Here is a 21555-nt window from a genome sequence, read left to right as displayed (position 1 = left end):
GACACTTCAGAGAGAGCAGAGCCCTACCAGCACATTGATCTGGGACTTCTGGTCCCCAGATGGTGAGAGAAATGTGTTGTTTTAAGCCACTTAGTTCGTCGTCCTTTGTTACAGCAGCAACAGGAAACTAATACAATGACTTTAGGGAAAAAAAAAAGAAGTCAGTGCAGAGGAGTTAGTATAACACAATGTTATTTACGTGTGTGTGCTCAGTCATGTCCCACTCTTTTTGTGACCCCATGGACTAGCCCTCCAGGCGCCTCTGTCCGTGGGATTTTGCAGGCAAGAATACTGGAGTGGGTGGCCATTCCCCCCTTTTTTATGCCAAGTAAGAAAAATTGCAAAACCAGTATACTATATTACCTGGGGAATGCAATGTTTGTGATAATAGTATGAAACCATGAGTGGTAACATTGAACATTAAATGTAAGACACAGCAAAGGGAAAAGATGGACTCTGAGGATATCGTTAATGCTTTAAAAATATCTGGATCACATATGGCAAACTGGTTAAGAGTTCATGTAGCTGCAAAGCGGATACAAGCGAAGTGATGATAACAAAAGATACTGAAAAGACATAATCAGTTAGGGAAAGAAAAATCTAAACCACAAGGAGATCCTACTTCACATCTGTCAGGAAGGCTGTAATAAAAAATACAGACACTAGGATTTCCCTGGTGGTCCAGGGATTAAGACTCTGCTTCCAATGCAGGGGGCATAAGTTCCATTGTTGGTCTGGGGACTAAGATCCCACAAGCTGTGACGCGCTCCCTCCTCCAAAGACAGACAATAACAACTATTGGAGAGGCTGTGAAGAAACCGGAAGCCTCAGGTACTGCTAGTGAGGATGTACAATGTTGCAGCTGCTGCAGAAAATAGTTTGGTAGCTCTTCAAAATGTTCAACAGTGCCATCATATGATCCAGGAGTTCCATGCCTATCTCAACCTATCCCAGAGAATTAAAAACATACATCCAGGAGCTTCCCTGGTGGCTCAGTGGTAAAGAATCTGCCTGCCAATGCAGGGGACACAGGTTCGATCCTTGATCTGGGAAGATCCCACATGCCCTGGAGCAAGAAAGCCCGTGCACCACAACTCTTGAGCCTGTGCTCCAGAACCTGGGAGCCACAACTACTGAGCTCTCAAGCTGCAACTACTGAAGTCCGCACAGCTTAGAGCCCCTGATCCACAACGTGAGAAGTCACTGCAAGGAGAAGCCTGTCCGCTGCAACGAGAGACTACCCACTCCCTCACTTGCCACAACTAGAGAAAGCCCACGTAGCAATGAAGACCCAAAATAGCCAAAAATAAAGAAATAAAATTATAAAAAAGTGTATCCACGCAAAGATTTGTGGAAACAAATCTGTCAGATGAAAATGGACAAATGGGTAAATTAAGTACAATCCTCCTATACAATGGAATATTATTTGACCGTTAAAAGGAATGGATGAACCTCAGAAACATTATGCTAAAGTAAAAGAAGCCAGTCATAAAAGACTACATATTATATGATTTGATTTATATAAAATGTCCTGAATAGGCAAATCTATAGAGACAGAAAGTATATTATGGATTGCCTGGGGTTGAAGGAAGGGAGTTAGAGGGAAATAGGGAGTGATTTCATGCAAAGATGGGCACAATAAAGGACAGAAATGGTATGGACCTAACGGAAGCAGAAGATATTAAGAAAAGGTGGCAAGAATACACAGAAGAACTATACAAAAAAGATCTTCACGACCCAGATAATCACGATGGTGTGATCACCAACCTAGAGCCAGACATTCTGGAATGCAAAGTCAAGTGGGCCTTAGAAAGTATCACTACGGACAAAGTTAGTGGAAATGATGGAATTCCAGTTGAGCTATTTCAAATCCTAAAAGATGATGCTGTGAAAGTGCTGCATTTAATACACCAGCAAATTTGGAAAACTTAGCAGTGGCCACAGGACTGGAAAAGGTCAGTTTTCATTCCAATCCCAAAGAAAGGTAGTGCCAAAGAATGCTCAAACTACCGCACAATTGCACGCATCTCACACACTGGCAAAGTAATGCTCAAAATTCTTCAAGCCAGGCTTCAACAGTTTGTGAACTGTGAACTTCCAGATGTTCAAGCTGGATTTAGAAAAGGCAGAGGAACCACAGATTAAATTGCCAACATCTGCTGGATCACCGAAAAAGCAAGAGACTTCCAGAAAAACATCTATTTCTGCTTTATTGACTACGCTAAAGCCTTTGATTGGGTGGATCACAACAAACTGTGGAAAATTCTGAAAGAGATGGGAATACCAGACCACCTGACCTGCCTCTTGAGAAATCTGTATGCAGGTCAGGAAGTAACAGTTAGAACTAGACATGGAACAACAGACTGGTTCCAAATAGGGAAAGGAGTACATCAAGGCTGTATATTTTCACCCTGCTTATTTAAATTATATGCAGAGTACATCATAAGAAACGCTGGGATGGATGAAGCACAAGCTGGAATCAAGATTGCCAGGAGAAATACTGATAACCTCAGATATGCAGATGATACCACCCTTATGGCAGAAAGCGAAGAAGAACTAAAGAATCTCTTGATGAAAGTGAAAGAAGAGAGTGGGAAAGTTGGCTTAAAACTCAACATTCAGAAAACTAAGATCATGGCATCTGGTCCCATCACTTTATGGCAAATAGATGGGGAAACAGTGGAAACAGTGACAGACTTTATTTTCTTGAGCTCCAAAATCACTGCAGATGGTGAGTGCATCCATGAAATTAAGACACTTGCTGTTTGAAAAAAAAGTTATGACCAACCTGGGCAGCATATTAAAAAGCATGGACATTACTTTGCCAACAAAGGTCCATCTAGTCAAGGCTATGGCTTTTCCAGTAGTCATGTATGGACGTGAGAGTTGGACCATAAAGAAAGCTGAGCACTGAAGAATTGATGCTTTTGAACTGTGGTTTTGAGAAGACTCTTTGAGAGTCCCTTCAACTGCAGGGAGATCCAACCAGTCCATCCCAAAGGAAATCAGTCCTGAATATTCATTGGAAGGACTAATGCTGAAGCTGAAGCTCCAATACTTTGGCCACCTGATGTGAAGAACCGACTTATTTGAAAAGACCCTGATGCTGGGAAAGATTGAAGGCAGGAGGAGAAGGGGGCGACAGAGGATGAGATGGTTGGATGGCATCACCGACTCGATGGACACGAGTTTGAGTAAGCTCCGGGAGATGGTGACGGACAGGGAGGCCTGGCGTGCTGCAGTTCGTGGGGTCGCGAGGAGTCGGACACAACTGAGCGACTGAACAATTTTTAAAAGTGGAGGCCACACCCCAGGGTAGCCACAAGAGAGCGCTCTATGCACAGATTTACCTCCTCCCTTGGGAACTGAATTTCTCAAGGCCTATTGGTAGACTCTGGCCACACCTCTGAGTTTCCTCCACACCCAAGGATGTGGCCGGCCCCTCATTCTGGCCACGCCTGAAACTTTGGCCACGCCCCCAGGGCCTTGACCACATCCCTAGACCTTAAACACACCCTAAAGTCCAGGTCACACCCCTACGCAGTCTGAAGCAGCAAGTTCACTTTTCCGACTCCCCGAGGTCTTAGCACAGATGCGTGCACAGACTTACCCTCTTAGAAACGTGGAACCTTAAAACCATGACTTTTAATTTGCAGACTTTCTTCTCTGTTTTGAAATGATTTAACACTTACAGAAAAGTCGCAACTATAGGATAAAGGCGTCTTGTATACCCTTCACCCAGATTCTCCAGTTGTCGATTTGCCAGTTTGCTTTATTATTTGCTCTCCCCCCTTCCTCGAACAGTTTGAGAGTAAATTTCAGATTTTATATCTCTGCTTTGAATCTAAGGTCATCCTCTTACACAGTCACTGTACAGTTATCAAAAGCAGGACATTTAACAGTGATCCCATACTGACATCTAACAACACAGTTTATATTCAAATCGCCAGTTGTTGCCAAACTATCCTTCATAGCAAGCTATTTTTTTCAGTCTTCAATCTGAGATCACAAGTTGCATTTAGCTTTTTTTTTTTCCAATGTGGACTATTTTTAAAGTCTTTATTGAATTTGTTACAATATTGCTTCTATTTTATGTTTTGAGTTTTTGACCCATGCCATGTGGGATCCCAGCTCCACCCCCAGGGATGGAACCCACACCTGCTGCACTGGAAGGTGAAATCTTAGCCACTGGACCAGCAGGGAAGTTCATGCACTTAGTTTTGATGTCTTTCTTAGTGACCTTCAGTCTGGTACAATCACTCAGCCTATCTTTGTGTTTCATGAAGTTGATGTTTTTGATCAATTGCAGGCCACTTGTTAGTTCTCTTGTAACACTGTCTAGGATTGGGCTTGTCTGACATTTCCTTGTGATCAGATTCTGGTGGCAGGACTATTATAAAAATCATGCTGTGTCCTCTGTGCATCGTATCAGAAGGTACACGGTATTGGTGGCTGCAGTCTTGATGATGAGTTCCGACGCTTGGTGAAGGTAAATCATGGAATCCCGGGCTCATCACTGCACCAAGTCAGAGTCTCCCCTTTCTGGGTCTCAGTCTCCCTTTCTGTAAAATCGGGGTGTGGCTGACCTGAGGGTCTGCGCTCATGCCTGGAGCTCACACCTACACGCTCATCAAATCCTTATCAACCAGCTGATGCACTCTGTTTAGTTCTAATGCTCTTAAAAGCATTTGGGGGGAACAGCACCCATATTTAAGATTTGGAAGATTTCTCGCATGCACTTGGAGCTTCCCAGGTGGCGCTGGTGGTACAGAATCCACCTGCCAATGCAGGAGACAAGGGTTCGATTGCTGGGTCCGGAAGATCCGCTGGAGAAGGAAATGGCAACCCACTTCAGTATTCTTGCCTGGGAAATCCCATGGACAGAGAAGCCTGGCGGTTACAGTCCATGCGGCTGCAAAAAGTCAGACACAACTGAGTGAGTGAGCAAAAGCACACAGAAACAACAATGCATGCACTTGGAAGTGATATTCTCTGACTGAGCGTGTGGGTTTACCCAGGGTGGTGATTACAAGTGAAACTTTGCAACAGGACTGGGTCTCGTGGAGAAATGCTTCGGAAGTATGACTTCTGGCTCAAGGATGCAAGGACTTTCACAGATGAGAGCGGTCTTGGTGGCACTGGTGAAGGGGGGGCATGTTTAATTCTGGGAGGGCTGGTGTAGGGGGCTGGAGACCCTCTCTATGACCCTCCTCTCCACCTCCTAGGAGTCTGCCTTTCTTCAGGGGAAGGGGGCTGGGTGTGGAAGGACACGTGCCCGGTCCCAAGGTCAGGAGGCCGAGTGGGGATTTCCATCCGTGGAGAAGCCAGATCCTTTGTTTTAGAGAAGTAGCTTGCCAAGGTCAGGGGCCGAGTTCAGCTTTTGAACCCGGAGACAGTTTCTCATACACAAAGAGGCACATCACCCACCGTCTGGACCCACAGATACAAGGAGATGCTGACACACACGTTCCAGGCCAGTGATAGGGCTGGTACCTCTAACTCTCATCAAACACTCATCAACCCATTGACCCTGAGAGGTCGGCATTGTCCCTATTTTACAGTTGAGAACGTGGAGGCTCAGGGCTGTGAAAGTCACCCAGTCCAGATCACACAGCTGGGGAGCAGAAGGGCAGCACTCGAACCCGGTTCTGACTCCAGGGCCTGTGCTCTCAATCACACACACCTGCTCTCCTACGCCCTTTCCACACACACAGGTGCCCATGCACACACTTCAAAATAATAGACACAACCACACACCACCTTCCTGTGAGTCACGAGGGCCCAGGGACTATGAACGTGGGTTTAGGAGGCAGCAACCCTGACCTTGGACAGGCAGCTTGCTCTCTCTGAGTCTCAGTTTTCCCATCTGGAATATGGGCACCATTATGGTCAATGTGGGACTTCCCAGGTGGTGCTCATGGTGAAGAACCACCCCCCACCCCGCCAGTGCAGGAGACATAAGAGACAGGGGTTCAATCCCTGGGTTAGGAGGATCCCCTGGAGGAGGGAATGGCAACCCTCTCCAGTATTCGTGCCTGCAGAATCACATGGGCAGAGGAGCCTGGCAGGCTACAGTCCACTGGATCACAAAGAATCAGACGTGACTGAAGCGACTTAGCACGCATGGTCAATACGTTGCTGACAGTATTTGCCCCCACGTTGGCCACACAGTGGGACAAGGGATCAGACACAGCCATGAAGAATCACAGACGCTGTAGTGCATTCTACTGTCATTTCTCAGGGGTCTGCTCCATGCCAGGGAGTGTGCTGGCTGCCGTGGGTCAGGCAGCAAGAGTGTCCACTACCCTCCCAGAGCTCACTGTCTGCTGGAAAGACCAGTCGTTGCACATGACCTTGCTCATGTGGTGGGATTATCACAAGGGAAGTTCTCACATGCAGCTGCTTACAGCGCCCAAAAGTCACCCTATGCAGTGGGTTGAGCCATGCATGTGTGCGTGTGTGTGTGTGTGCACTCAGTTGCATCTTTTTGCAACCCCACAGACTACAGCCCACCAGGCTCCTCTATCCATGGGATTCTCCAGGCAAGAATATTGAGGTGGGTTGCCATTTCTTTTTCCAGAGGAATGTTCTGTATCTCCCGCATTGGCAGGCAGATTCTTTACCACTAGCACCACCTTAGAAGCCCTGGGTTGAATGGTGGCCTCCCACAAGGAAACATTCCAAACGCCCCAGAAATTGTGAATGTGACCTTATTTGGAAAAAGGGTTTTTGCAGATGCACTTCAGGTTAGGATGTCAAGAATTAGATCATGCTGAATGGGGTCTGGGTGGGTCCTAAGCCCAATGAAAATGGCCTTTATAAGAGACAGAAGAGAAGACACAGATACACAGAGAAGGCGGTCACATGAAGAGGGAGGTAGAGATGGGAGTGATGCGGCCACAAGCCAAGGAATGCCAGCTGCCACTGGAAGCTGGAAGAGACAAGGATGGATTCTCTCCAAGAGGCTTTGGAGGGAGTGTGGCCTGTTGACACCTTGATTTTGAACTTCTGGCCTCCAGAACTGTTAGAGAATAAATTTATTTATTATTTATATGTTAGCTTATTTGGCTGCAGCCTGTGGGATCTTTAGCTGCAGCATGCAAACTCTTAGTTGTGGCATGTGGGATCTAGTTCCCTGACCAAGGACTGAACCCAGGCCACCTGCATTGGGAGTGCAGAGTCATAACCACTGGACCACCAAGGAAGTCCCCAAGCAAATCCCTTTAATGAATCTCTTATCCATATACCTTTTGCTAGTAATGTTGTTTCTCTGACTGAAACCAAGGAGTTGGCTGAATACAGATTCCCAATGATATTCCCTGGAAATCTGTGACTGTTTCTTTATATGGCAAAAAGGATTTGGCAGATGTGAGGAAGTTAATGGTCTCGAGAAGGGAGATTATCCTGGATTACCTGGGTGAACCCAGGGGAACCAGAGGGACCTCATAAGAGGGAGACAGGAGATCAGAGTAGATGTGCAGATGGAGGACAGAAACTGCTCTGATACAAGGAAGAGGCCATGAGCAAAAGAAGGCAGGCAGCCTCTGCGGGCTGGATAGTGCAAGGGGACAGAGTCTCCTCTCGCTTCCAGAGGGAAGCAGCTCTCCTGGCACTTTGACTTGGTGAGGCTGATTTTGGACTGCAGACCTCCAGAACTGTAGGAGGATGAACTTGTGCTGTTTTAAGGTACTGAATTTGGGGTGCTTTGTTACAGTAGCAACAGGGAATGAATGCAAACCGTGACTGATACATAAGAAAGGTGTCCACAGAGTAAAAAATGTATCTGGGGACTTCCCGGGGTGGGGGAGCCAGTGGTTAAGAATCTGCCTTCCATTGCAGTGGGCGAGGTTTCAATCCCTGGTCGGGGAATTAGGATCCCACATGCCCCACCGTGAGGCCTATTTATGTGTGTGTGTGTATAATTATACACACGTATGTATATATGTATATGTGTGTGTATGTACATGTGCTAAGTTGCTTCAGTAGTGTCCAACTCTGTGACCCTATGGATTGCAACCCGCCAGGCTCCTGTCTATGGGATTCTCTAGCAAGAATACTGGAGTGGATTGCCACGCTTGCCTCCAGATCTTCCTGATCCAACCTGTATCTCCTATGGCCCCTGCACCGACAGGGCAGATTCTTTAACCACTAGTGCCACCTGGGGAGCCCATATATGTATATATATACACATATGTATGTATATATATATATTTATGTATGTGGGGGGGGCTACAGGGGGGCCCTGTAGCCACTGAATAAATGTGATACACGAAGCAAAGTGGTCACACAGAAACAATCACACAATAACTGTAGGTCTCAGTGTGAAGAACACTCATGCATGGAGACCCAGAGACAACTGGAATTAACAGTTCACAACAGGTCAACACAGTCAGCTGTGGTACCACAGGGACCACACAAACCGCAGAGTCCTTCAGACACACACACACACACAAGGTTACTATGGAATCCAATAGGGTCCTCTGGAAAGATATCACACTTCACATCACCCTCCAGAAACAATGGCACAGTGACACAACAATGTAATGTCTACAACACCCCTGGAAGTCCCAGCATCGCCCACACCTGTCACTGTCAGTCTGAGACTCATGTTGAGTCAGCTGGCTATGGCATCCAGGTGTGTGCACACGCGCACACACACACACACACACACACACACACACACTTCCTCCCAACCTCCTCATGTCAGAGACCCAGCAAAGCCAGGGATATGGTACAAAAATAGTTTATTACAAAAGAAATCCAACCAAAACGCCTAATAATTTACATGGATATCAGTGCCTGGTGTCAGCCCATCTCTCCCTCCTCACTGAAGTGGGTGGAGTGCAGAAGAGAGAGCTGTTCCTTGGTTCCACCAGCTCTGGGAGAGGAGAAGGAAATGAACGTTTGGGGGTAGTTCCAGACGAAAGACTGAGAGACCAGGATGCCTGAGAAAAATGGGGGTAAGAGTCCTGGACTGGGGGCAGGGCTGAAATGGAGGAATATCCGTGCTGAGAAGAGGGGGCGTTATAGGTAAATATATGTGCCTCTGTGCAAATCCTGATCCAGAAGATTGGGGGGGGGGGCAGAGTGAGATCTTCACAGTTTCCAGGAGGGCTGACCCCACAGGGCAGTGAGGTCCCTCCTCACGAGTCCAAGATCTGCCCCCCCATTCCTCTCAGCTACCTCCTGGAGCTGGGGAGGGGGGCACCGGCCGGCCAGGGGCTCGGAGGACCCCAGCATAGGGCAGGAAGGTCGGTGGAGATGAGGGAGGAAGGAAGAAACTGGGGGGAGCCATGGGGAATCCAGAAGGGTCCTTGGGGGGAGACTGGGAGGGCGAGGAGGGTGGTGATGCTGACAGAAGACCTGCATGAAGAGAAGAGAGAGGAGGGGGTGAGGGTGGCCAGAGGCTAGATCCAGAGAGGAGGAGGCTGGGGGTCCCAACTCCTGGGTTCTGGGAGCTGGCTTCTCACCATTGGAGCTGAGGCGGCTGCTGCTCTCAGGGGAGGTGGTGGCGCTCCGGTCCGGGGAGGGCTCCGGCTGCGATGCCGGAGCAGGCCGTGTGGCCTTGCCTCTCAGGATGTCGATGACCTGTGAGACGTTGCATGTTCACCTCCGGGACAGCCCTGCCCATACAGCCCTGCCTCTCTCCATTTCTCCCGGTTCCCGAGTCTCCTAGCTCAGGGAGCCTCGCCTCTCTCTCAGGACGTGCAAGAGGGCAAGTCACTTCCTTTCTTTAGGCCTCAGTCTCTCCTCTGCCTAGAACTCACACCCACGGGTCAGGCTGCACCGGCTCGCCTTCACACCCTGGCACTTACGCGCACACGCACACTGCCGCATCCCTTGCACACACGTGCCACTCATCTGTCCCATCCCTGCAGACTGGCGCTGGGGCACAGACTCCTCTCCATCCAGCCCCCACCCCCCACAACTCCCGCAACTCCTGTAACCCCCTGCCGCCACCAGCGCGCACTCACCCGGCGGCTACGCGCCACCATGAGCGGCGTGTCGTTGTGGCAGTTCTTGAGGCCGCTGTCTGCGCCGCTACGGACCAGCGTGCGCACGAGCGGGAGGAGCCCGCGGCCGGACGCCGAGTGCAGCGCCGAGCTGCCGGAGTACATCTGCGCGTTCACGTTGGCGCCGTGCTGCGGGCGGGCGGGGAGGCGCGGGTCAGGACCCCCGCCTGAGTGGATGGGGGCGGGACCCAGGGGGCGGGGCCAGCATGAGGGGCGGGGTCACAAGCTGGGGCGGGGACAGACCCAGGGACCGTCAGAGAAGGGTGGAAACTGGAAACAGGGGCGGGACTAAGCGGGTCGGGGGTGGGGCGACACAGAATCAGTTGGCGAAGGACTCAGCAGCCCCGGCCAAAGCAGAGGGGGCGGGGTCAGAGAAGGGAAGGGTTCAGGGGTCTGGGCCCGATTGCAGACGGAGTCAGGGCGGAAAGATAGCGCCGGAACTGGGACAAAGCCGGAAGACAAGGGTCAGCGAGACTCTAGCTGGGCGGGGCCTGGAACGTTTTGGGGGTTTAGAGGAAGGAATCCGAGATGACCGGGGGCTGGTTCGTAGTCTGAAGGAGTGAAGTCCTAGGGTTGGCGGAAGGAGGCCTAGGAGGAAGGGTCGGGATTGGAAGCGTAGCAGTAGCAAGCGCAGTGCCAGAACTGGAAGGAGGAGGGGTCGGTGGCAGGGATGGAGCCACAGGCGGTCAGGGCCAGAGGAGAGGGTGGGCGAGAGGCCACGGGATGGGGCCATACCCACCTGTAGCAGCAGCTGGACCATGCTCAGGCTGTTGTTTTCCACGGCGTGGATGAGTGGGGAGCGGCCACTCTTAATGTCCTACGCAAGGAAGGAAGGCTTTGAGCATCCCCTTGCTCTGCCCAAGCAGCCGGAGGCCCATCCCAACCGCTGGGTCCAGCATCTCAGTTTCCTTAGGTACTTCGAGCCCCGCCTCCCGGCGCCCCCACCCCACCCCACCTCGGCCCAAGCTCGCTCACCACCGCGTCGATGTCCGCGCCGTGCTCCAACAAGAGCAGCACCGCTTCTTGGCACTCAGTGTTCACGGCCACGTGCAGGGCGGTGAGCCCTGAAAGAGCGGGAGACTCAGTTAAACGTAGGCCTGGGGCTTTGCAGCCTCAGAAGGACTCCAGGTCCTACCAGACAGCCCCCACCCAGCGCCCGGGTAGGTGCTCACCATCGTAATTGCGGGCCTCTAGGTCCATGGTACCCCCGGCCGCGCTGTCCAGCAGGGCCCGCAGGCAGGCGGGGCTGCGGTGCTCGCACGCCAGGTGGGCTGCCGTCTGACCGTGGCGGTCCAGTGCCATGGGGCTGGCACCGGCCATCACCAGGAGCCGGACCACAGACGGCAAGGTGGTGATCACAGCCAGGTGTAGCGGTGTCTGGGGAACAGAGACTGTGAAGGACTCCTGTTTCCTGCCCTGCGACCCAGTCCTGCCTCCCTCAGAGTCCTGACCCCAAGCAGTAGTCTGAACCAGAAATCTGAGCACCTACTCCCTCAGATTCAAGCATCAGGGCCCCTAGCTCTTCTTCACCTAGGACTCAGGTCCCCAGCCTCACCTGCCGGAGGTTGTTGTAGATATCCAGTTCCCGGCCGCCGTGCTGGAAGAGGTTGACAAGACGATGCACGGCTGGCAGATTGCCCTGCACCACAGCAATGTGGAGTGGTCTGGGGGTGAGAATCAGACATGAGAGAGTGGTCACCTCTCACCCCTGAACTCTTAGCAGTGCTAACTCCAAACTGCACAGGATGCTTTAAAAGTAACTCGGGTATCCAGCCACTGCTCCCCACCCCCATTCCCTCCATCCTGGTTCAGGCACCATCATCTCCCTCTTGGAGTGTCCCCTCTACACTGGCCTCTCTACCTGCACACTGCCCTGCTGTCTGCCCCCCACAGAGCAGCTAGAGAGACCCTTTAGGACCTGAGTCAAATCCTGCCCCTTTTCTGCAGAGTTCTCAAAGTCCCCACCATGGCGCACAGGCCTCAGGTGATCTTGTCTTTCCCTCTTTGATTCCTTTCGATGTCATCTCAGTTCACTCTGGCCACTAGCCTCTTTGCTCTTCCTCAAACATACCAAGCATGCTTGCCTCCTAGGCCTTTGCACTGGCTGTTCCCTCTGCCAGGATCAGTATCTCCCCCGCCCCCATATCTTCGGGACTAACTCCCCTCACTGGGGCCTCTGCTAAAATGGTACCGCAGCGGCTCCCCCCCCCCCACCCCCACGCTTTATTTTCCTCCACATCATCACCTAACATCCTACACTTTTGTTTCCTGTCTGAATCTCCCTCGATAGAATGTCAACTCCACCAGGTAAGGCATTTTCTCAGTGCCTACGACAGTGATTGGTGCTGAGAAAGTGCTCCACAAACACCCTGAGTAGACGAGGCCCTCTCCAGAATCCCTGACCCTCCTTGAAGCTGGGGACCATGTGCTCACCCCGTCCCAGGCCACAGTTTTCTCATCTGTAAAATGGGTGGGAATGAACTGGATGGTCTCCATCTGTGGGGACTGGAGATCATGTTCAACCTCCAACCCGAGAGTAGGGACATGGGGCAATTTTTGCCCAGAAGGGAGATGATGGCACAGGTGGGACAAACTGGGATGGGGGTCATTGCTTGGAAGCCGGACTGCGCAACCCAGAGCCCCCCTTTAGGACTGAAGGACTCCATTTCCTCAGCTTCTGGGAAGGTTGTCAAATCTCGGCTCTCTCTGGGAATTACCCTCCGCTGGAAAGGGCTGCTTGGCCAGGTCATGGGGGTGGGTAGACGCCACCCAATGGCATCTGCTGGCTGGTTCGTGTGGGCATAGAAGGTCCAGCCTTCTGGCCCCAACTCTGAAAGGCCCCTCCGGCTGCCATATTCCCGGTGGGATCCCTGAGGCCCGGCTGAAACTACAGAGCAGCTCGAATTCTCCCTCTGCCCAGTCCTGCTTTCTCCCTCCCCGCGGGCACTGAGCTGAAGAACCCTTTCCAATAAACCTCCTGCCAGCTTCTCAGGGCCCCCAAAGCTGGAAGCGCCATTCAGAGCTGAGGACAATCTGAGATGACTGTAGGGGGCTTGGGGGACGCTGGCGCTGAGTCCATAGGGCTGGCTGAAGTTAACACAGGCCCCACAACCTCACCCGCCGCCGCCTGCTGACGAACCTGGGCCAGGCTAAGAGAGGCGAACGGCGGTCCTCCCCACGGCGGAATTGAATCCACCTCCTAGGTGCTGGAGGCAGAGAAGTTCTGCCGCCCCGGAGGGCTTTGCGGGGGCTGAGCCAGGGTTGCAAATTGGGTTGCAAATCTCTCTTGCCCTGAGGCGTGGGCAAAGTCACGTGGGCCTTTCCAGCCTCAGGTTTCTCCTCGGTAAAGTATCGCTCGCAATAGCTCCCAGCCCCCAGGAAGAGATTCTGCAGGTGAAACGCTGAACCCGGATCTTGAACCGGGAGAGCCACATTTAAAAAAGAAATCTCGGGGAAGGGGTCGGACCTGGGCCAGGGGCCCCCGGGAAAGGGCTCCGTCCCCTCCCCGCATCTCTCAGGACGCCCCGCCTGGGTCCCCTTCGGGGCGGGCGGGGTTAAGCGAGGGCAGAGGGAGAAAATGATTTCAGAGAAACCGTCCAGGCCTGAGTTCCCATAAACGCGCGGGCCGCAGGGGGTGGGGCGGGGCTGGAGGAAGTGGGGACGGGAGGGGCGGCCCAGCCCTCGGACTTCCAGTAACAGGTCTGCTGGGCGGGGCTCCGCTTCCTGCTCCCGGGGGAGGGAAGCCTGGCCCTTCGGGGATCTACCCCGGCCACCCCGGCACCCCAACTTCCATCCTCGAATGAGGCGGAGAGGGGAGCCCGACCCAAAGAGCTCTAGTTACCTTGGGGGTAAGGAAGGACCCCAATTGCTCCAGCCAGGGGACCCCGCTAGAACTCCATCTCGCAGGGTTCAGACTCCAGCTGCCTCCCTGTCCCCCACATCCTGGCGTGCTGCATCCTGCGACCCTGGCATACGATGCCCTAACTCTTGGCGGGTACGGACTGCCCCCATCGCGCCGAGTGCTAGGCTCCCCCAGCTGCCCTGACGCCCGGCGCCTCACCCGCTCAGCGGTCAAGGCATCTAGTACCCCAACTTCTGCCCTCCGGGACTCAGAACGCGTCCCCCACCCCCACCCCCCGTGGAAACTCAGACTTCCAGCTCCCCACTGCCAGACCTTTGGCGGGGGTGGGGGGTGGGGGTGGTGATTGCAAATGCCCTGAGATCTTACTGCCCTGAATACCTCGAAGTCCAGCCTCCCGACCGTAGCATTGCCCCTTTGGGGACCCGGACCTAGCGTGTCCCCCCACCCCCGCCCCCGCCCGGCCCGCTGCCCATTCCGGTAAAGCCTCGGCCCCAGCGGAAGGGGTTAAGGTTAGAGGGAGCGCCAGGAGGGGGAGGCTGCGAGTGAGTGACGGGTGCTGACGTGGGGAAGGCAGAGCAGCTGGGCTGCGGTCAAGTTCTGCGGGAAGGGATTTCCCCCACCAGGCAGCTGAGGCAGAAGTGTTTGCTTTGGGGGGGAGGGTGGGGAGGGAGGCTGGGGCGTGGGGCTGGAGACTGGTGTGCCAGGTCGTCTTCTGCACCCGGCTTTCACAGGCTGCAAACAAATCACCCCTGGGGACAGAGACAAATTGAATCTATTTCACAGATGACCCCACAGGTACCCAGAGGCAGCGGGAACTAGTTTTACCAAGGCCTTTGTGTATAAATATATATATCTTTATATATACATATATATAAAGATACATTTATATCTCAGACACTTTGTCCTGCTTGGGTTTGCAAGGATAGTCCACAACCACCCTGGGAGCTCTGTTTCAACAAAATCCACACCAACTGTGTCCCTGGCCCTATGCACTGTAAGTCCTGTACCTCACTGCATTGAATCCCCACTGTGATCATGAGGCCTGATTTCCAGACAGGGAAACAGGCTTGCGGATGTGAACAGTCACCCAGGGGCCAGTGGTGGAGACCCCCCCACTTTCCTTGCATCTCCCCCTGTGGTTTCCAGAGTCCCCAAGCCCATTCCTAGATAATTGCTTTATTGAAATCATTTCTTTTCTGCCTCATAGAGACCTTCATCTTGTGGTTCTTGTTTGTACAGGGGAAACTGAGGTAGAGAGTTGTGAGAGAGTGACCAGCTGAGATTCCATCCGAGGTTGGTAGAATTACCATAACCACCCTGGTCAAGTGTTTTTTTGAGTGCTAGGCCTGGGCTAAATGCTCCCATGCAGGATTTCTCGGTGGCTACATGAAGCTCAGAAGCCTGTCCTTCAAACAGTAGATGATAAAACCATGAGATGTGTGGAATCAACTTAAAGAATTGTCAAATTAATTTAGTGGGCTATGACCAGGAAACAGCGACATGACTAGAATAGAAAACCCCAAAGTAGCTCCCATGTTGTAAGCCTGAGTGCTGTTTTGTTCTGTGCAATTTTTATTTCAAGTTTACATATGTGTGTGTGCTTAGCAAAAGGTTATAAAGATAATAATAACATTAATTAATACAGATTGAGGACTTTCGACCTACAAGGCAAGGAGCTTACCATGTATAATTCATATAATAAGTCAATCTGTAAAATGTCTTTCTCATTTTTGGCTTTTGGTAAAAACTTTAAAGCCCACTGCTTCAAAAACAGTCCTGGGAGGTAAGGGTTCTCAGGGTGCCCATTTTTCAGAAGGGGAAACTGAGGCTCAGAGAGGGAAAGGGGCTTCCTCAAAGTCACACAGACAGGGGAGACAGGATTCTAACTCAGTGCAGGTAACTTGAAAGCTCCTGCTGGCTGAGTGCCCCTATGTTGCAATGGGTGGGTGAGGTGGGTGGAGGGTTGGCCTCCCCACCCTTCTACTCCCCTCCATGAATGGAGGACTGTCACTCACGTGTCTCCATCCTCATCAGCTCGCGTGGCCATGGCGATGTCAGCTGACAGGGGGTGTTCCATGGAGCACACCATGGGGTACAGAGGTGTAGGCAAGTTCAGCAGAGGAAAGGGGGAGCCCATGGTCGGGGTGGGGTACAGGGAGAGTAAAGGTCCTGGGAAGAGAAAGGACATGCATGAGGCCAAGCCCGCAGATCATCAACCTGCCCCCCAGCTCCAGGCCTTCGCTCCCTTTTCCCTTGGTCCCTTTTGCATCTCCTCCTGAGCCTTCAAGACCCAAGACAAACTCCTCTACCACGTCCCTCCTCTCTCCCCTCCCCAGCCCTGGACATTGTCACTTATCTTTACTTCTGGCAAAGATTCTGCACTATCGCCCAGCATGGGGACCTCAGGCCAATTTGCTGAGTGAATTTGTGGCTGAGGAAGGTAAGGGTGGATGAAGCACCAGGTGTAGGGGGTGGGATGAATTTGTACGGAGTTTGGGGAGAGGGAGTAGTGCCAGAATCTGGCACAGATCAAACTGCTGGAAGGCACCAAGGTAGTTGGCAAATCCACATCTACCCATCACTCAGATGGGGAAAGCTGAGGCTCAGGTTTTCATTGGGGAATGTGAAAGGGGAGAAGGCAGTGACAGGCCTCCTGATGGAGGGCTTGAAGCTGTACCCTGAGGGGATGAAAGGTGCTGAAACTGGGCAAAATTCTGGAGGCCCGAGGCCTGGGGTCCCTGCAGCTCTGGGGGTCACTTGGAGATTGTGCAGTGGGCACAGCTGTGGGAGAGGCTGCCCCCTCCTGGATATCAGGGACGGAGACAGGATGGGAAGAATAGTGCCTGTTCTTCTCTGTCATCTCCTGGTCCTTGGGGGCTCCATTCCTGAAACCCCAAGTTTCCTGGTCCTTGTATGTTCAATACCAGGCCTTGGTGCCCTCAGGCCTCCTGCCCAGAGACCCCCAAATCCTCCCTGGCCCTAAATCCTTGAGGCCCAGAGCCCCCCCAGTCCTGACCCCCAGTTCTTAGAATCCTCAGTCCCCAAAGCCCCCCTAAGGCCTCCTGACCTCATGACACCAGTGAGACACTGATCACTTGCAAACACACAGAAGTGGGTGCTTAGAAGCCCAGATCTCTGTCCTACTGACTCCTAGGACCCCTGGTATTGGGATCGGTTTCCTTGGATTTTTGTGATCCCAGATATTGGGGTGCTCAGTACTCCCACTCTCTTCCCAACTTCTCCTGACATCTGGGGTCCCGCGATTTTGACAAATGGGGATCCTTAACATGTCTCCTTAGAACCCCAGTCTCTGTTCCCCTCACTCCCTTTGACCCCACATAAAGTTCAAGGGTCCCCAAACCCCCAGCTTCTTGGGTCCAGCTGCTGATCCCTTATAACCCTATGTATCTGGGTTTTTAAGAGTTTATAACTGTGTTCCTGGGACTTGACTCCCTGAGACACGATATCTGGGCTGCTGGACGCTGTCTCCTGGCTCCCTATAGATGGGTCTCAGATCTCAGGACTTTGACCCCCAGCTTCCTAGAGCTCCGCTATCTGTGTCCCAAGGTGCTGGCTCCCTGAAGCTCCCGTATCTGCACCCCTGGGACCTCAGGCTCTGCCCGCAACTCCCCAGGAACCCCCCCTCTATGTCCTTGGGACCTTGACTTCTGTCCCTCAGCTCCCCGAGGCCCCCCTGTGTTAAGGTCGGAGCTCTGCCGCTTGACTCCGGTGGTGACCCTCTGCATTGCCTGCCCCCCACCCGGCCATGACTCGCGGAAGCCACTTACCCTGGTAGTAAATTGCCTCTGGGCGCGCTAGGCCGTGAGGGGGCGCGGGCACAGCCGGTGTGTCGGAGCCACCGCGGAGGGGATCCGGGGGGACGACGGGGCCCACAGCCCCGCGCGGGGCGGCAGGCTCCGGGGAGGGCGCGCGCAGAGGGCGCTTGCGGAGCGGCAGCGCGGCGCCCGGGGGTCCGCTGGCCTTGGGTCGGGTGCGCAGGTCCACGGGCCCCTCGTCCATGGTCCCCGCGGGGCATCGGGGCATGGGGCCGCCGAGGACGGCGGCCGAGCGGGCGGCCGGAGCGCGGCTGGGCTCGGCGGCACGGGAGGGTGGTTGCGCCGAGCGCCGGGACTTCCCCTGCCGCCGGCTGAACTGAAGGGACTTTTGTCGGGCCGGGCGGTGCCGGCCGCCCGCCTCCCCGCCCCCGGCCCCCCCGGGGCCACCCGTCCGCCCCAGGGGTTTCCTGGACCAGCCGCCGCTCCCGCCGTCCCGCGGTGCCGCCCCCCGATCGCCCCGCCCGCGCCGCGCCCCGCTCCCGCCCCCTCCGGGCCCCGCGGCGCCCCGGGCGGCCGGGCTTCGGCGGGTGGCGGAGGCGGGCAGGGGGTGGGAAGGAGGCGGGGTCGCGGGGTTGCGGGGTCCCCACCCCTGCGGCTGCGGGCCTCAGGCTGAGTCTCCGCGTGTGTGTGTGTCTGTCTGTCTGTCTGTTTGTTTCTCTGGCTGTAGGTCTCTCTCTCTGTATCTCAGTCTGGAACTGTGCCTGACTCGCGGGTCTGGTCGGATGTCTCCCTATCTCTGTGTCTCTGTCTCCATCGTCTCTGGGCATCCCTTTCCGTGTGTCTGTCCCTCGAGCGCTGCCTGCTTCTCAGCCTCTTCCTCTCCCCCCGACCCCCCGCCTCCCGCCCTAGGGAGGCAGCTCCCTGAGGCCCTTGGGGTCGCCAGGACGTGGGTTCGATTCCAGACTCCCACTTCCTCGCTGGGTGACCTTGACCAGGCACTTCCCTTCTCTGAGTCGTTTCCTCCTTCGTGGGAGCGAGAAGACGCACCCAGGGCAGGGAGTACCCTCGGCGGGCGCCCGGGCGCTAATCATCCCTCTGCCTGCCCTGTCGCCGTCTCGGCCTCCTCCATGTGCCTGCTCGGTCTGGGGTGTGAACTTCGCTGGGGGCGGGGGGCAGGGAGCGGGAAATGTTCGGTGGGGAGTGCACAGAGAAAACTGTGAACGCGTCTCTCCTCGCGCGGTCCCATGACCCAGCCCGAGCCTCCGGGCACAGGGTGGGTGCCCCCGAAATCCTCGATACCCAGAGAAACAGATGTGGCGAAAGGGGTCCAGAGGTCGTGAGAGGCCAAGTAAGAGGGAGACGGGGAAACAGCTAGAGCCGTAGGGTCACAAGATCAGAGCCACAGCGGCCAAGCCCGGGTCGAGAAGACGGGGGGCCGGCGGGCTTCCCTTCTGCCCCCGCGCCCCACTCCCATCCCGGGCGGGGTTGGTGGGTGGGGAACAGGCCAGGCTGGTTGGGGGCATGACTCAGAGGCAGGCTGGAGCTGGGGGCGGCGGGGCCCGGGGGAGGGCAGGACGGAGGCGGGCCTCTCCCCTGGCCCCGCCCCTGCCGCCTCTCTCCCCGCCCCGGGGAGGGGCCCCGGCCGCTCGGGGCTTTCCCGGATTTCCCTGGAGGCGGGGCTGTCGCTGGGGTTGAGTCCCGGTCACTGACTTACGGGAGGCGGAGCGGAAGACTTGGGGGGACCTAAAGGGGCAAGGGAATGGGCGCTGCACCCCGGGTCTGTCCAGGCGGCACGCAGGGTCTTGCTGGTTTTGTGCATCTCCCCCCGTCTCTGCATCTCCTTCCCTGGTCTCCGTCCCGCCTTGTCGCCTTGTCGCCTTGTCTCTCCATCTCTGCGTCTCAGTCTCCCCATCCTGGGACCCTGAAAATGGCTGCAAGGCCCCCGGTTCTCAGGAAGGGACTTTGCCCAAGACTGGGACTCCACCCCAGTGGATCGCTCAGGATGTCAGGAGCAGCTGTGTGCAGACAGAAGCCTCACCCTCTTCCCTGCTTCTCTCCTTTCTGCCTCTCTGGGTCTCCCCCCTTGGTGCCCTGTGAAGGGAGAGCGTCTGGGGGGCAAGACCTGGGTTCAAGTCCCACTTCCACCCCTTGTTGACAGTGGACCCTAGGTCGTTGCTTTTGAGCCTCAGTTTGTTCTTCTGGAAAATGAGGCTGAAGTCAACCCCTGCCTCCAGAGTTGTGGGGGCTACAGGGGAAGAGGTGAGGGAATTAGGTTGTGAAGTCTGGGGTTCCCACCCACTCAGCCCTGACCTCTGGTGACTCTCCAACACAGGGGAGGGATGGGGTGTGGAGCACTGCCCCGCTGTACAGAGAGCAGCTGAGCCTCGGAGAAGCGAGGCTTGTCCAGGTGATGACCCTAGGAGGTAGAGTTGGAAGGATGCCCAAGGTCCTCCCATGCCCCGGCTCCCTTGCTGCAGGGGGAGCAATGACTCCGGGCCCAGACGGGACTGGGGAAGGGGTGTCTGCTTTTGGCCCAGAGGGGGCTTGGAGGGGCTGAAAGAGAGGGTGCTGCTGGTTCTGAATCTGAGGGTGGAGGAGGGATAAAAGAGTCTGAGGGAGGAGGATCTGAAGGAGGAAGACAGGTCCAAGAGGGAAGTAGGTGGTCTGAGGGGGGAGGTGAGGGTCTGAGGGAGAGAGAGAACTCAGTGAGGCCAGTGGCTCTGAGAGAGGAGGAGAAAGTGGAGGGTGGGGGAAGAAGGGTTTGAGGGAAGAGGAGATTTGAAGAGGCTGTGAGTGTGGAGGCAAGCTCTCAGGGAGAAGATCTGAGAGTCTCAGGGTGGCGGCCATGGTCTGAGGGAGGGGGATCAGTTGGAGGAGGGCCTCCTTGGGGCAGAGGGAGGCATGCTTGGGGAACCAGCAGGGACTGAGGGGAGGGGAGAGAAGGGAGGCCTGGAGTCAACCCCGCCCAGCAGCTGTCTCTAATTTCCCAGAATCTTCTGCTGCTCAGGAAAGTCCCAGCTCCCACAGCCGCCTCCCTCCTGTGTCGGGAATGGAGGATGCGGAACCAGGACGGCTCCCCCCTCCTTTCCCCCCTGCTCCCTGAACCCTTGTCGGGGAGAACTAGAGTCTCCCCTCTCTGGGCCGAGAGCTCTGGAGGGCCCCTCCCACCCGCAGGGGTGGCCCCTGGATGAGTCCCAGAAACTTCCCAGAGGAGGCCGGGAAGTTCTGCTTGGTGTCTAACCACTTTCCCCACACAGGTCAACCTTTGTACCTGGTCACACTGCCTCCTACTGCTTCTTCTCCCCTTGTCCTTCCTCACACCTCCCTGGGGAAGGAAGGGCCACGATGATACCTGCTCACAATCCCAAGAAGGAAGTGAAGTCCTACAGTTAGAAGGCTGTGATTCTGGGCCAGCTTTCTTGCCCTTGGGAGCCTCCGTTTCTCCTAAAAGGAGAAGATTGGGCTGGTCAAACGCTAAGTTCCTATTGGCTTAATTCCTGGGCTTTGTCCTCTTTGCTTCTGACTGAGGAGTCCTGTCTCTGGCTTTCATGAGCTTTGTGACTTGCAGCAGTTACTGAACCTTATGGAGTCTCAGCTTCCTCATTTATAGAACAGACTAAATCAAGAAAACATGCTTCCATTCTGTAGGTCCTGAACTGTAGAAAGTGCTTGATACAATGCAGCTGCTATTATTATTCTTCCCATTATAACCATTCTTCCTGTTATAACCTGGCATAGGAATAATACCAATTCTTATTAATCCATTAACCTAAATTTTCAATGGCAGGACCCGTTTCATTGATTCAGCATGCTGGGTTTGAGCCCTAGTTCTGCTGTGTGTTAGCTTGGATAGGTGGCTTTTCCCCTTTGGGCCTTCCTCGTGACTTTATGGTTGGGAATGATG

The 21555-nt window shown here is 54.5% G+C and overlaps 1 protein-coding gene across 1 annotated transcript; it reads right to left on the bottom strand.

The window, feature by feature from the left end:
- Positions 1 to 8733: 8733 nt before the first annotated feature.
- BCL3 (BCL3 transcription coactivator) lies at positions 8734 to 18134 on the bottom strand. Its single transcript, XM_065926276.1, has 9 exons — positions 17664 to 18134; positions 15891 to 16044; positions 11569 to 11677; positions 11186 to 11390; positions 10989 to 11077; positions 10753 to 10830; positions 9975 to 10142; positions 9471 to 9588; positions 8734 to 9363 (listed from the first exon to the last, which is right to left on the bottom strand). Exons 1-9 carry the CDS (start codon positions 17917 to 17919, stop codon positions 9176 to 9178), a joined length of 1365 nt encoding a protein of 454 aa, XP_065782348.1. The 5' UTR covers positions 17920 to 18134; the 3' UTR covers positions 8734 to 9175.
- Positions 18135 to 21555: the final 3421 nt, after the last annotated feature.

This window comes from Muntiacus reevesi, chromosome 2, assembly GCF_963930625.1.
Source record: "Muntiacus reevesi chromosome 2, mMunRee1.1, whole genome shotgun sequence".
Lineage (NCBI taxonomy): Eukaryota > Metazoa > Chordata > Mammalia > Artiodactyla > Cervidae > Muntiacus > Muntiacus reevesi.
This window is presented reverse-complemented; position numbering and strand designations above follow the sequence as displayed.

What these genes read in the sequence shown, in the direction of transcription:
- BCL3 (XM_065926276.1), bottom strand. Translation starts at nt 17,919, where the DNA reads ATGCCCCGATGCCCCGCGGGGACCATGGACGAGGGGCCCGTGGACCTG. An exon ending in GCGCGGACATCGACGCGGTG is followed by an intron (nt 10,831 to 10,988) that starts GTGAGCGAGCTT and finishes TTCCTTGCGTAG; the next exon opens with GACATTAAGAGTGGCCGCTC. An exon ending in TGGTGGCGCGTAGCCGCCGG is followed by an intron (nt 9,589 to 9,974) that starts GTGAGTGCGCGC and finishes AACGTCTCACAG; the next exon opens with GTCATCGACATCCTGAGAGG.